General features: G+C 47.5%; 1 protein-coding gene across 3 annotated transcripts in view; it reads right to left on the bottom strand.

Annotated features, from left to right (window-relative positions):
- Positions 1-12,841, bottom strand: part of VANGL1 (VANGL planar cell polarity protein 1) — a 40,455-nt gene continuing 27,614 nt past the window's right edge. For all 3 annotated transcript variants that reach the window (XM_072357727.1, XM_072357714.1, XM_072357719.1), the window contains exons 5-8: positions 12,086-12,219; positions 8,763-8,895; positions 6,553-6,787; positions 1-5,604 (exon numbers count right to left, since the gene is read on the bottom strand). In XM_072357727.1, coding sequence (XP_072213828.1) covers positions 5,344-5,604; positions 6,553-6,787; positions 8,763-8,895; positions 12,086-12,219 — 763 coding nt within the window. In that variant the 3' untranslated portion in view covers positions 1-5,343. The remainder of the gene's footprint in view (positions 5,605-6,552; positions 6,788-8,762; positions 8,896-12,085; positions 12,220-12,841) is intronic.

Here is a 12,841-nt window from a genome sequence, read left to right on the forward strand (position 1 = left end):
TCTGGTTTCAGTTTATTTCCAGAATTTTACTGTACAAAATATGCAAAGTGTAAAACGGTTTTATGTTTCAGTTTAAAAACAACAAAAACCCATCCAGCTATAAAGTGAAGAGAACCCAGCTTGGAACAGAACGACTTACTTAGATGAGAGACCCACAGTGCATTCATGTCACAGACACCAGGAATTTGCTTACTAAAGGCCACGATTAGAAAAGGAACTGAAAAGACAATGTACCACTGCAGTTAAAGTCACGTGTGCAAAAAAAGGAGGAAAAACAACAACAACAACAGAACAAAAGAAATGCTGGTTAGTGTCTGTTAATTAGAAAACCTTGGCAAAACCCATCTTACTGTACACAGTATGCGTAGAAAAAGAGTATTACACAGTGATCCAAAAAAAGGGTGCAGGAAGAGAGCTGGATCCCATCCCCTACCCCAAGACACAATAAGACTGAATCAAATAAACAGGCACAGGAGAATGTAAGATCCCTTCACAGCAGGGTCTTTGCAGGCAGCGAGCCGCAGCATCCCTGTGTGCAGGCAGGAGATGCTCCCAAGCCCTGTCAGCACTGGTGAAAGCTGCCAAGGGAAGATGCTGCGGGGTAGCAGAGCAGTCCCCCAGCATCACACACTGCCCATGGGGCTGCACTGCAGCGCATGGATCAGCACACCCCACCTCTTGGAGGGAAACAGGCAGATAAACTGGTGCTGGGGGGGGACCCATCTGGAGTAAATTCAATGAGATCCACAGCAGCGGTTGGAAACAGCAACTTTTGGTCCCCATCTACCTGAGGCAGCAGCCCCAGCATGGAAGGATGCATGTTCCTAAAAGAGACTTCAAGGCTCAAAAAAAAAAGCCCTCTCTTTTAGGAGAACAGATTATTTAAAACAACAAAACAATCTGATCCCAGGAGTGCTTCCTTCTTCACAACTCAAACACTGAACCACCAAGCCTGGCTCGAGGCTTTAGACATGTACAACGCATACACCTATAAAGGGAGAAGCACATCCACACGCAAGCTGAATGAGAAAACAGACATCTGTACAAACATCTCAAAACACCTCTTGGATGGCATGGCCGAGCTGAGCAAAGCCTGGGGCCAGACAGCAGCGTTCTTCAACAGACTGCAAGATCTCTGATTTACCTTTATAAAATAAGAGGAGATTGAAAAGTTTCTGTGAGCGAGATGAAATTGGCCTGAGGAGGTTTCCACATTTTGCATAGTATAGATCTTTCCAGTTTCTTTGCTAACGAGCGTTGGAACAAGCACAGCTCAAACAAGACTTTTACAAGCTACCTTCTGCACGGCCAGTTGTAGAAACTGCTTCTCCACAGCTTCTGGCATGCTTGGAAACAGCAGGAACCCTACACTTGGTGTGGAGCATCCCAAAGCAAAAGAGGAAAAGCTCTCTGTGGGTTGCAAATTGTTCAGCTCTCCCTCAGAGTTGTGTCTTACCCCGAGCCATCTCAAGCTCCAAGCCATAGGCCAGCACCACACATCCCACCTGGTATCTGTTCTTCCTCAGCAGAGAACTCAACAGAAGACTTCAGAGGTAGCAGAACACCAGAGGAAAAGCTGAAATCTGTCTCCGAGATGCCACTTCAGAGTGGATTTCTCTTGCTACTTTGAAAGAACCAAGCACAACCCCACAGCAGGGTGTACTCATGAGCTGACCTTGCTCTGCCACTCTTCCATGCACGGTACACCTTCAGCAGATATTCTGCTTCATGCAAGGTGTGTGGGTGCCAAGGTCTACCACCCTCGTGCTCCTAGAAGCTACACGAAAACATAACTTTCCATTCTTCGGCCAGAAAAGAGAGAGCCAACCTTTGTGGAAACCACATAGTCATTTCCATCTGCCTTGAAGCATCTGAAAGTCTTTGTTGCATCTGGTTCTGGAAGATCTCAGCATGGTTTTGGATTCAGGCTGTAACAAAAATGAGTCTTTAAACCGTCTGAGCAGCGTAACGTGAGAATCACACATGGAAAAGAGGAATGGGCCAACACAGCACCCTACTGAATGGTCCAGCATAACGTCCTCCTCCAAGGGGCAGGGGATCAGCTTCACCACAAAGAGGGTTATCTCAAAAACCACTCATTCCTAAAAATCAATTCCCTGTTAGCTATGAGTATACGGGCTTGGGAGACAGGAGGGAGAAGTACGCACAAGGAGATGGTGCAGAATAGAAGGCGTTTGGAGGGAAGCAGCCTGTGCTCGACTGGCAAACTGTACAAGCCTTATTTACGCTCAGCTCTTGGCAAGCCTTCCAGGAGTAAGGACTGCAGGATTTGGATCAGAGCTTTGTTCCCCGTGACTCAATTCTTACTCATTAGCTGGCTATAAACAGAATTAAACAAACCAGTCTGCTCTCACTGCTTAGGATTTGTACAAAGAGCCTGAGTTCCTACAGACTCCACAGATCCATACGTGGATTTCAAAGCACTTTGTGATGCACCACTGAGTTTAGCCTCACAACACCCCAGTGAGGTAGGTATGACCGCGGTCCCTTGATTTCACATGAGAAGGGGATACAAGCCCCCAAACAGAGAGCTGGAGAAATAAAAAAATCATTAAAAAAACCCCTGGGAATAGCCAGGAATTCATGTTCCCTTATAACCTGTCCTCAGCCCGGAACAGGTTGCAGTGAAGCTCCCTCCTTAAGATTTTATTAAGCAAAGCATTCACCTCCACACTGGGAAGAGTGTTTAAAGCAGGAGCTGGCCCTGCTGACAGCAGAGAAGGCAGCACAGATTAGGAAGCAGACCCAGAGTGATCATAGCGATCATGCCCTGCTTCCATCTGGCTTTCCATGTGTTTAAGGACTCAATGTAACTAAGGATTAAGACAAGAGTTTCCTGAGCAGACACTGTCAGACAGGCCATTCGTTGGGGAGAGGAAATCCTGGGAAAGGAAGGTTTTATGGAGCAGTGCCCAAACCAAGGTGCTCCCATGCATGGGGCACGCCCAAGCCCCCAGCACAGCGGTTCTCTCTCTGGCTGCACACATCCAAGCCGGTTCAGCCATAGGCAGAAGTGCTTTGTAGTGCCCATGCTACTCCCAGTCTCTCCTGCCCTGGCTGGTAATGCACATCATAAAAGCCAAATATATAGGTCTTTAGGAGAGCTACGTGTGAGATACTACACGCTCCATCACCTTTTTTTGTTGGTTTTGTTTTTAAGGAGGGAATAAATCTGTGTTTTTCCAAACTGAAATACTGCAAAGGCCACAGTCAGTAGAAAAATCCCTGTACAGACACAGACTGCAAAGAAAGAAATTAGAAAGAAACTCAGGCACTGAGTTTAGACAAGGAAAACTCCACCTATTTCTCATGCTTTAAGGGGCATAGATGGCTTAGTCTCATCATGCACATTTTGTTTCTTTGCAACCAATTCTGGCACATCACACAGAGACTAAAGGACGGAGGTATTATATGTTCAGATGAAAGCTGCCAGCAGCAGAAGGCTGCAAAGACCAGAGGTGACACTTGGCTGTGGGAATCTCCACCTGGGACCTCACCAGGGAGTTCAGGTGGCTGGTAGCTCCCTTGACCCCAAGAGGACCAACTGGTGCTGCTGGACATGTGGCACCTTCTCAACTACTGCTGCTGGAGCAGAGAAGCAGCCCAGTGGACTGATGATGGAGCCCAAGGAAGGCCTGGGGAAGGCAAAAGCAGCTGTGGAGAGCTATCACGGATCCCCCCATAAGATAACTCAGTGAAAGGCATTGGTTGCACTTTGTCAACAGGGCACTTTGCAGTAAGAGATTTCCACGGAAGGCAGGCTGGTTCATGCTAGGTACAGATCTTTGCATGGCAAAAGACCGGGCAGGATGAATCCAGCATTTCCACTTGAATCTGTCACCACAGACCAGGGCTTCTAGGAGGGGCCTGTCTGAAGACAGGTCATCGCCAGACCGGAGATGGCTCTGGAGTCACACAATGCTCAGAGCTAGCATCCAGACAGGCTCATCTTACAAAGAAACCTTTCAAAACCCCACAAAACTCAGACAACACAGAAGTTATGCACTGATGGGCAAAGAAGGCTTTCAAGACAAAACTGCAGTTTTAAGAGCTAAGCATCTCTCACAAGAACAGAGAAGCAGCAGGCTACCCTGGCACTGAGAATACAGAAGACCCCCACAGCAGAAGGCCAAGAAAGGTAGGCAGCTTTTCAGCATTCAGTTTGGTATTTCCCAGCTATAGCTGAAGGCGAGGAAGGACACGCTGCAGCGTTTCAAGATCGCAGCAGTACTTCAAAGCAAGAGGAGGGCAGTATAGCCAGCCCATCTCTGGCTCCCCTCCTCAAGGAGGGAAGTGTTTCTGCCTGTCTGTCTTCCAGACACACTGAAGCCCTTGGATGTTGAGGGATAAACTCCTGCGCACTTTCTTCTTCCCCTCTGCAGGGCTGCAGAGCTAGCAGTGTCTGTGACGCATCTGAGAAGGAGCCAGCTACTTACCCACCCTGTGCAAATGTGCAGCCCCCGCAGGTGTGAGAGGAAGAAGCAGTAAGGCAGACCCTGAGGGCACTGGGGCTAGAGAAACACGTTTGGAAAGCAGACTGGGGAGCTTTGGAGCGCCTGGCAAAGGAGGGGGACAAGCAAGAGGGACCAAATACTGAGGGAAAAGGGAGCTGTGGCATGCAGAACTGTTTTGCTAACAAGCACCGCTAAAAAGAATTTAGAAGAGCAGCAAGATGGGCTGATCCAGGTTGACACAAGCAACTTCACAGAGACAGAAACAGATGGCAAAAGCATCCCACTATGTTCACACAGGTCCAGCACTGATAAGAGGACACACGGAGAGCAGGAAAAAAACAAACAGATCTTCAGTCTTACAATTACGCAGCTGACAGAAGGAAACCTCTCGCACTCTCCAGCTCCCACATGAAAAGAAACTGGAAGTTCTCTCTGTACAAGCAGATTTCTGAGGCGGAGAGGTGAGCAGCCTGTGCTCAGGAAGAGATACAGGTAGCAAAAGCAGAGACAGAAAAGCGCACACGGACACAGGGTGTAAGGCAGCATTCCAACAGAAATACAGACGTCGCAACTGTGCAGAGAAAGAGAGCGTGAGATTTACAATATGCCTGGAAAGGGGAAAAAAATATATATCTGTTCTGTCTCCAAGGCTGAGCTAACCAAGCCAAGCCACCCTGTCGCCTCTTAAGATATTCCTTTCTAGATAAGATATCCCAGCTCCCTCCACCCCTTTCCAAATAAAGTGCAGATGGTCAAATATTACTGGTCCATCATCTGCCAGTTTCAGTCAGCATCAGGGAAATAAAACCCAAAAGCACAATAGTGAGGAAAAAAAAAATATTTCTAAACAACCCACCCTCAAAATCCCTTAGACTGAAGTCTCAGACTGTAAGCGAAGGACAAATTTATGAGATTTAGGGTCTATGAACTCTTCAGAGAGTTTGATGAAGGGGATTTTCTTCACATTAGCAACGAGGCTGAAGTCCAAGCACTTGAGGACAAAAACAATTCCGTCTTGCAACCCGCTTGTGACTGCTTCCTCGCTAACGAGTGTCCACTGTTTGGAGAACCAGCGATCCCTGTCATACTGGAGGGTTGGGCCGGGGCTGAGGTAACGCTCCAGGAATGCCTAGTGAGAAGATGAACACATTAGCACCAGGGATACAGCAGCCCCACGACTCTGCCTGCTTCCACGCTCTCTTTCTTTCTCTAGATACAGCTCTGTGAGCATTAGCTTGCAATGCAAGAAGTTATTTCAGCTCCCGGGCTTCAGGAGACACCCGTTCCCCTCTCCTTTGCTATCTTAATGGCAGCAGAACCACCCCCCTGCCCCTCGGAGCAGGATTCCACGTGGATCCCAGTGAAAGAGTCCACCTGTATTTCTTCACAGCATTTCCACACTCAGCACAGAAAATCCTGGGTAAATTCCCATGAGTGAATTACTGCGTTTCTGTCCTTGGGTAGCGTTCTCCAGCATGGTGGCTGTAGGATGCTATTAGGGGGGAGAAGGCAGAGGGCGGAAGGAAAGACACTGAGGGACCAGTGACCCATTTCCCTCGTCATTCAGTCCCTCCCAGCATTTGCAGTTCAGCAGTCGGGGTGTGAAGCAACAAACTGACATCTGACCAGGCAGACCACGAGTTACAAACACTGTCAGACAGGGATTTAGGCTATAATTAGAAGCAGTCCAAAATGCAGCAGCACGGAAGGAAGAGATAAAAAGAAGAAAAATGTCCTTTGCAAGTTGCTATCTCCATCAGTCAGCCAGCTGGGAAAACTGCCCATGACTCAGGGCCACTGCCTTGGACACTTCTTTGATACTCACTCCAGCGCTAAACTGGATATCAGAGCAAATGGCTAATTATCTCCTGGGTCCTTTCGGCTAAAAAGAAAAAGGTGCTTCAGAGGAAACACCACTTCCCTTTAAGACCTGATGCAATCTACAGAGTGCTGATTGCATTGCAGAGAGCAGCTATAAAAGTCTCCACTCGCTTTCCCCAGCAATTCTCCACCCTGTGCACACACATGCTGTCCCTTCACCCCTCCTGCCCTACACTAGGGTTAAAGAGCACACTACCTTTGGTGTCATGTTATTGGTGATGCAGAAGGACAGGTGTTGCAGGATGCTCTCCATGCTGTGGTACTGCTGCTGGCGGGTGGTGCGAAGGTACTTCTGCAGTGCTCTTGCCATGGATGGGAAGATTGCTTGGGCTGCCTCTCGAGAGTCCATCATCTCTCCTGGAGCTTTTTGCTGTTCCTCTGTCTGGAGGCGTTTGATATGAGTGAAAGCCTCCTCCACTGCAACCACAAGCCTGCAGAAAGAAAACCAGGATAGCAAGAGTCACAACACAAGAGGTAGGCTGAGTCTGTAGTTGAGGCAGAGCCCAGGAGTCAGGATTTACAGGCTCCAGTTCCTATCTCTACCACTGACTCACTGTCTGCCATACAGGTTACGTAAAATCCATTCCACTGATGATCTGTGAGGTAGGCAGCAGCTCTCCCTTCCTTGCCCAAGCCACCCAGAGACCAAGGGTCATAAACCAGGATTAAGACTTTAAAAGCCGGAATGTCATACTTGGTTCTGCCAACGCAGCATAAACATCAGTTACACGACTTGAACAAGACACAGCTGCCCTTGTGTTTAAAGCATATCTTTGAAAATGGCAGATCCAGCATACAGTGAGACAGCTTGATGTCAGGAAGAGGCTGGCTGTAAACTAGCATGACCCAAAACTGTGCTCACCAGCTGCGGCCTGCTCTGATTTACAGCAACTGGGAGCAGACCTTGCATTTCTGGATGACTGCCCTGTAACTCTCCACTGAACAGTGATGAGGTCCCCATCAACCCTCCTAGCGCTGCAGCCAAAGACATCCTCTGCAAACCGTTCCTGTGTTGCCACAGATGAGCAAACACCCAGAACGCACCATAAAAAGGCAAACATGCCAAATGACACTTGCAAGCCCAGCAGAACTTTACAAGTCAGGGACTATGCTGCAGTCAATGGGGATAAAGCAACAATAATGGAAGAGCCACCAGACAATTATTTTGCCTCTCTAGACAGGACGTGTTTCACACTCAAGTCACCAATTACTGTGACTTTTACGCCATTACCCAATGTATATTAAAGCTAGGAGAAGCAGTGGTACAGAATGCTGCACCCAGGCTGTATACAAAGAACAGCACAAGAAGCCCTGACCCCTGTAAGTTTTGTTTAATTTGACTTGGGGAACAGTGGAAATCAGTTTCTAAGCTCTTTGTGTCCTTCTCTTGCAGCTCTGACCTTCCTTCTTTGCAACATCTGGCATGCTCTTCTAGTGACCGATGCTTTTGCTCTGACTAAGCAGCTGCTCTAACCAGCCTCATCAAGAAAGAGAGATATGCACGCATTAGGATGCTATACTGCACAGAAAATTTAAGGTCCTATTACCCCATGGCTGGAAGAGAGCCTGACCAGCAGCAGCTACAGAGCATAGGTCAAGCCAAATGAGACTAGGGGGACACAGTGCCAGCGCTTTCCCAATGAAATATAAACTGCCAAAATAAAACACAATACAAGCTAGCTCCATCCCGTTATGGCACATTCCTTCCCAAACACAGTGGTGCCTGTCTGTACGCAGCTCCCCTCAAAACGTTAGGTGTGTTAACTACAAACAGTAATTAGGCTCTCAAGAAAATAGAAGCACAAACTCTCTGGGGTCACCTCACCAAAATGTGAACTCCACAGCCAAAGTGCGACTGGCAGATAACACCTATTTATTTCCAAAACAAAACACAGGCAGGCAGTCCTGGTCATGTCTTTCCCCTCCCAGTTCATTTATAAAAGACCGGCAAACTGCCCCCTTTAGTTGCCTGTAAAAACATATTCTTTCTCTTCCCACGAAGAGGCAATACCAACTGTTCCACCAGCTCTGCCCTTGGATTACTTGAGCTGAGATGACAAGCCTGAGCATGGGGGAAATAATGGGATTTCCTACAGCAAGTAGCTAAGGATTTGTCAAGCACTGGACTGTTCCCTAATCCATGACATCACATTAGCTTATCTGGCACAATATACACAAGCTCTGCTTATGTATTTTCTTCAGATAACCCTAGTTTCAAGCTGTCACTGTCCCTTGTGCATCTGGGTTTCATATGTTCATGTACCGCGACAGATTTACAGCCGCCCCTCAGCCCTTAATCAAAAATCCCTCTCTTTCAGCAAGTCTATCATGACTGAGCCTCCAGAGAGTGGTTCAGCATCAGCTGAGCAGCACTGAGGATCAACCCTGGGGAAAGGACACCTTTACCTTGCACGACGCTTTTTAACTCGGCGCTCATGGTCGGCCTCTTCATAATAGAGCTCGTTGTGGCTGGAGTCCCTGCGCCGGGCTGCGGCTGCTATCATGGCACGGGACTGCCCCGAGGCGTTGTTCCCTGGGCCTTCCACAAGAGGAGACAAGAAGGCGGGCATTACTGCCACATAAGGGAGCTGGCAAAGAGCATTACCCCAAAGCATCTGCCACAGGTGTGCCACAACTCTGCCCCTACCCAGTCTACACAGCTGGGGCTATAAACACTTCCCCAGTCCTCATGAGCTCTGTAGAAACCCCGCTGGACAGCACATGCTTGGAGAGGAGCTTTCTTCCTAGCACCAAGGATGACAGTGGAAAGGGAAGTTAGTTGGGATCTCACACAAAAGCAGGCAAGATGTGTATGCTAAGGATGCAACTTACCATCCATTATATATGCTTTCAGTTTGACAGCAAGGGCACCTGGAACACCCCACATTTCAGCAACAAGACAGTGCAAGAACAGAAGAAGCACGGAGTTGGAAAGAGGAGAACAACAAACATGAACATCAAGAGACATAGATATGAATGAATGAAAACCAAAGTCCAGGCAGTTATACATAGAAAAGAAAAGCAGGATGCAGAGACAGCAGAACCACCTTCAGACAAAGCACCAAGGTTTGCAGAAGGGTAGATGCTTTCTGAGCAACTGGTGTGCAACAGGTTAGGCTGGGAGCTACGCACGTGGCAGCACCAGAGCAGCATCTGCTATTAGAGCTTCTATTGTTTCTATTCCCTGAACAGGAATCCATGATCTGCTCTTTAGCACCCCAGCAAATGAAAGAGTTTACAAGACCTTAACTAGCAACCATACAGTGCAGGAAAGGTCTAGGAAGCTCCCAGCTTTGGCTCTTTGGGTAGAGATGTGGTAGAAAGGGAGAAAATGTCACCCTTGATGAGTTTATCAACTCGTCTACCCAACAGAGGATAAAAAAAAGGAAACCTAAGACAGCCTCCAGACCACCGAGAGCTGTTTTTCCAACTGCTCTTACCTGGCAGTGACTAAGGCCCTTCAATTGCACAGATATGCTTAAAAGTATTCTGCTTACGTAAAGGCAGTTTTTATTTATTTTTCCTGGAAATCACAAGCTGATTTCCAAGACAGAAGCCTGAAGCTCAACACGGAAGACCCATCATTTAAACAGATGGCTCCCAGAGAGTCTCAACACTTCAGACTTTGTTTCACAGACTTGAAATGGAGAATACTACTCGAGGGAGACACTGGCTCCCAAATTTAGGTTAGAATTATTACAAGCCTCTTTGACTACACCTAGTGATGGAAATCCAGGTTTTGAAGGTGAGCCTCCCCATTCTGTATAAGATTACAGCAAGATGTTTTTCCTTCCTGGCTGCTAAAACATCAAATACAAAAGCTGCCAACAAATTAAGCTGCTTAATAGCGTTACTGTTTTTTCACACAGAGGGTGTAAAAGACTGTCAAGATGCCAAGGCAAGCTGCAGCCAGAACTACACTCCTCTTTGTAAAGAGGATGGGAATGCTTCTGAAGAATATGCCTCTAAGCCTGAGATTTCCACATCTGCAGAGGCACAAGTGTTGCACAAGGAACAGCCCAGGGATCCCATACTGCCCCAGAATGGAAAGTGCAAGTTTTGAGGCCCTACCAGGCTCATCAGCTTGCCATTAAGAAGGCCTGGCCAGCCATATCTGGAGCTCATTTCTGGTTCCTTATATTTCCAACTAGTTTAGGAGCTGCTAACTCACAAAACTTCTAATGCCACTGCACTGACAGTTTTTCCTCCAAGCTTGGTACACCCCAGTAACTGCTATAGGATCAGGCACCCTGCTACTTCTTAAAGAGATGCTGCACCAGAATCAAGCTGGTAATAGGAACAGCATGTCCTGCAGCACGGTTTGAACAGTGCAGAGACACTGTGGGATCTGGCAGCTCTCACTTTCCATGCACACGGCTTCGCTGAGAATGAGCAACTGGAATGCAAGATCTCACTCCTAGAGAAGTGCAGAGCAAGTCGGGTTACTTCTCTCTTACTGAATTAATTCTTTCCCACCTCCAAGCTTCTTCACTCCAGGAAGCAGAGACCACAGAAGAAGAAAGCCTGCCCTTTTGCCCCTCTCCTGCTTCCTTCCACCTACCCTCTAAACCTACAATTGATTTTATGGACTCTGAAATGCTGCATCAGGTTTGGGGAAAAACTGAGAATAAGGCTTTGAAACTTCTAGAGCTACCAAAAAAAAACCCCATAATTAAAAAAAATAAAATAAAAGACACTGCAGCCTTGTTAAGGCAAAGGAAAAACCCAAGACACATGGCTGCGTTGACCAATGCTCATATTTCAGCGTCTACAGCACACACAAAGCCACCTTGCCCAGCTAAGTCCTTTCAGCTCCTTCCTGCTCTCAAAGCCTTTCAATACAAACCTATTTATATGCAGGACTTACCACATCTTGTCATGGGGTTTCGGCCATGCCTCACTGAAGAAGCTGCCCCATGCAACTTCCATCAAAGGAACGCACACTTTTATGGAGGCTTAGATGGTTGGGCACACCCTGATTATCAAGCCTAGCTTTTACTGACAGAGCTTCACAGTGCCAAATGATTAAGTCCAGTTTTCACTGCTTTGAGTGCCCACATGGATCCACTCAGCCATCCTCCCACACATATCCTCAAAGCCCAAGAGCCTGAAACAGGTTTGCAGAACAGTAAAGCTCCACGGGGATAGTTATCTGTCTTGGCATTTCCCCACAAACTGCTGAGCATAGCGATGACTTGGAAGCACAGCCAAGCATAAGCCAGATACAGCTAATTTACTGCTAAGGCTGCAGCAGTTTCCCTGTCAACTGCTGCTTACACAGTTGCTTCTCCCTGCTCTGGTATGAACCTCCTTAGTTTTCCTGAAGGCTGCCCACACCATCTGCGCAGTGAACGACTGGGGAAGAGATCTAGGTTAAAAGTTGCGTTTATTGTACTAGCACAACCAAGGAGATGACCTAGGGGTGACAAGAAGCAGAGGCTGCCCAAAACAAGCAGTGGTGCCAAGAAACTCTGTTAAGCCACGTTAACATTAAGCCTGACCCAAAACTTGGCTGTTTTCACCTGGCAAAGACAAAAGCCTTTTTGTGGGCTAAACACATCTGTAAAGTCATCTGGAACCAGCAACCCCAGCACGGATAGGAAAACGTCCAGCAAGAGACAAAGATTTGGCAAAGAAAAAGGTGAGAATGTGTACATAAAAAAGCATAAGGCCAACCCGGCCCTTCCCTATCCCACCCATTCTTTGAGACTACATTTCACCTCACCTACCATCAACATTGTAGACTTTCAGGCCAGCCATGTGTTTGGCAGCACGGGATTTGGAGGCTGTTAACAGCGCTGGGTTGTAGACGGGGAAATCTCTGTAGTAATTTTCCAGAACCACCAGTGCAGCTCGCTGAATGCTAGAGGAAAAAGAACAAGAGAAGATTAACTCACAGAATGCAATCAGGTCTTTTATTTCCTTTTAAAATACGAGTTTTATGGAAGAAGAAATAGCCATGTTACTTAGAACAAGGCCGTCACACCCATAATATTAAATATTAAGGCTCTCCATAGGACCTAAAATCTTGTCTGGGATGCTAGAAATGTCTCTCTCTTTTGCCTCAACAGGAGGGTGATAGGAAAGCCCTGAGCAAGGGCAAAGCATCAATGATGGGCCAGGCTACCTGCAGACAGTGCTGAGCTTCCCAGCATGCCCAGGCTGGGGATCAATGCTTCCTGCTGGCTTTGTGTGGCCAGCCTGCACAGAGGGACCAGCTCAGCGCAGATGCTTTTCCATCTGAGTCACTTCCAGCCGCACCTTGCAGCTCCTCAGATCTCTTCCATCCAAGCTCTGACAAGAGCCCAATCTTTCCAGCTTTCGCAGCATGATAAGATCGTTGCCTTAGGAGCACAGCTGCCTGAGAATGAATTATCCCAGTGGTGCCTGTTAAATCCCAAGCAAGGGACAGAACTGAGGCAGCATCGCGCTTCATTTCATTTGGAACCCACAAAAATTATAAGGGAACTGCCAACATCTTTGTT

The sequence above is a fragment of the Excalfactoria chinensis genome, chromosome 1 (assembly GCF_039878825.1).
Source record: "Excalfactoria chinensis isolate bCotChi1 chromosome 1, bCotChi1.hap2, whole genome shotgun sequence".
Taxonomy (NCBI): domain Eukaryota; kingdom Metazoa; phylum Chordata; class Aves; order Galliformes; family Phasianidae; genus Excalfactoria; species Excalfactoria chinensis.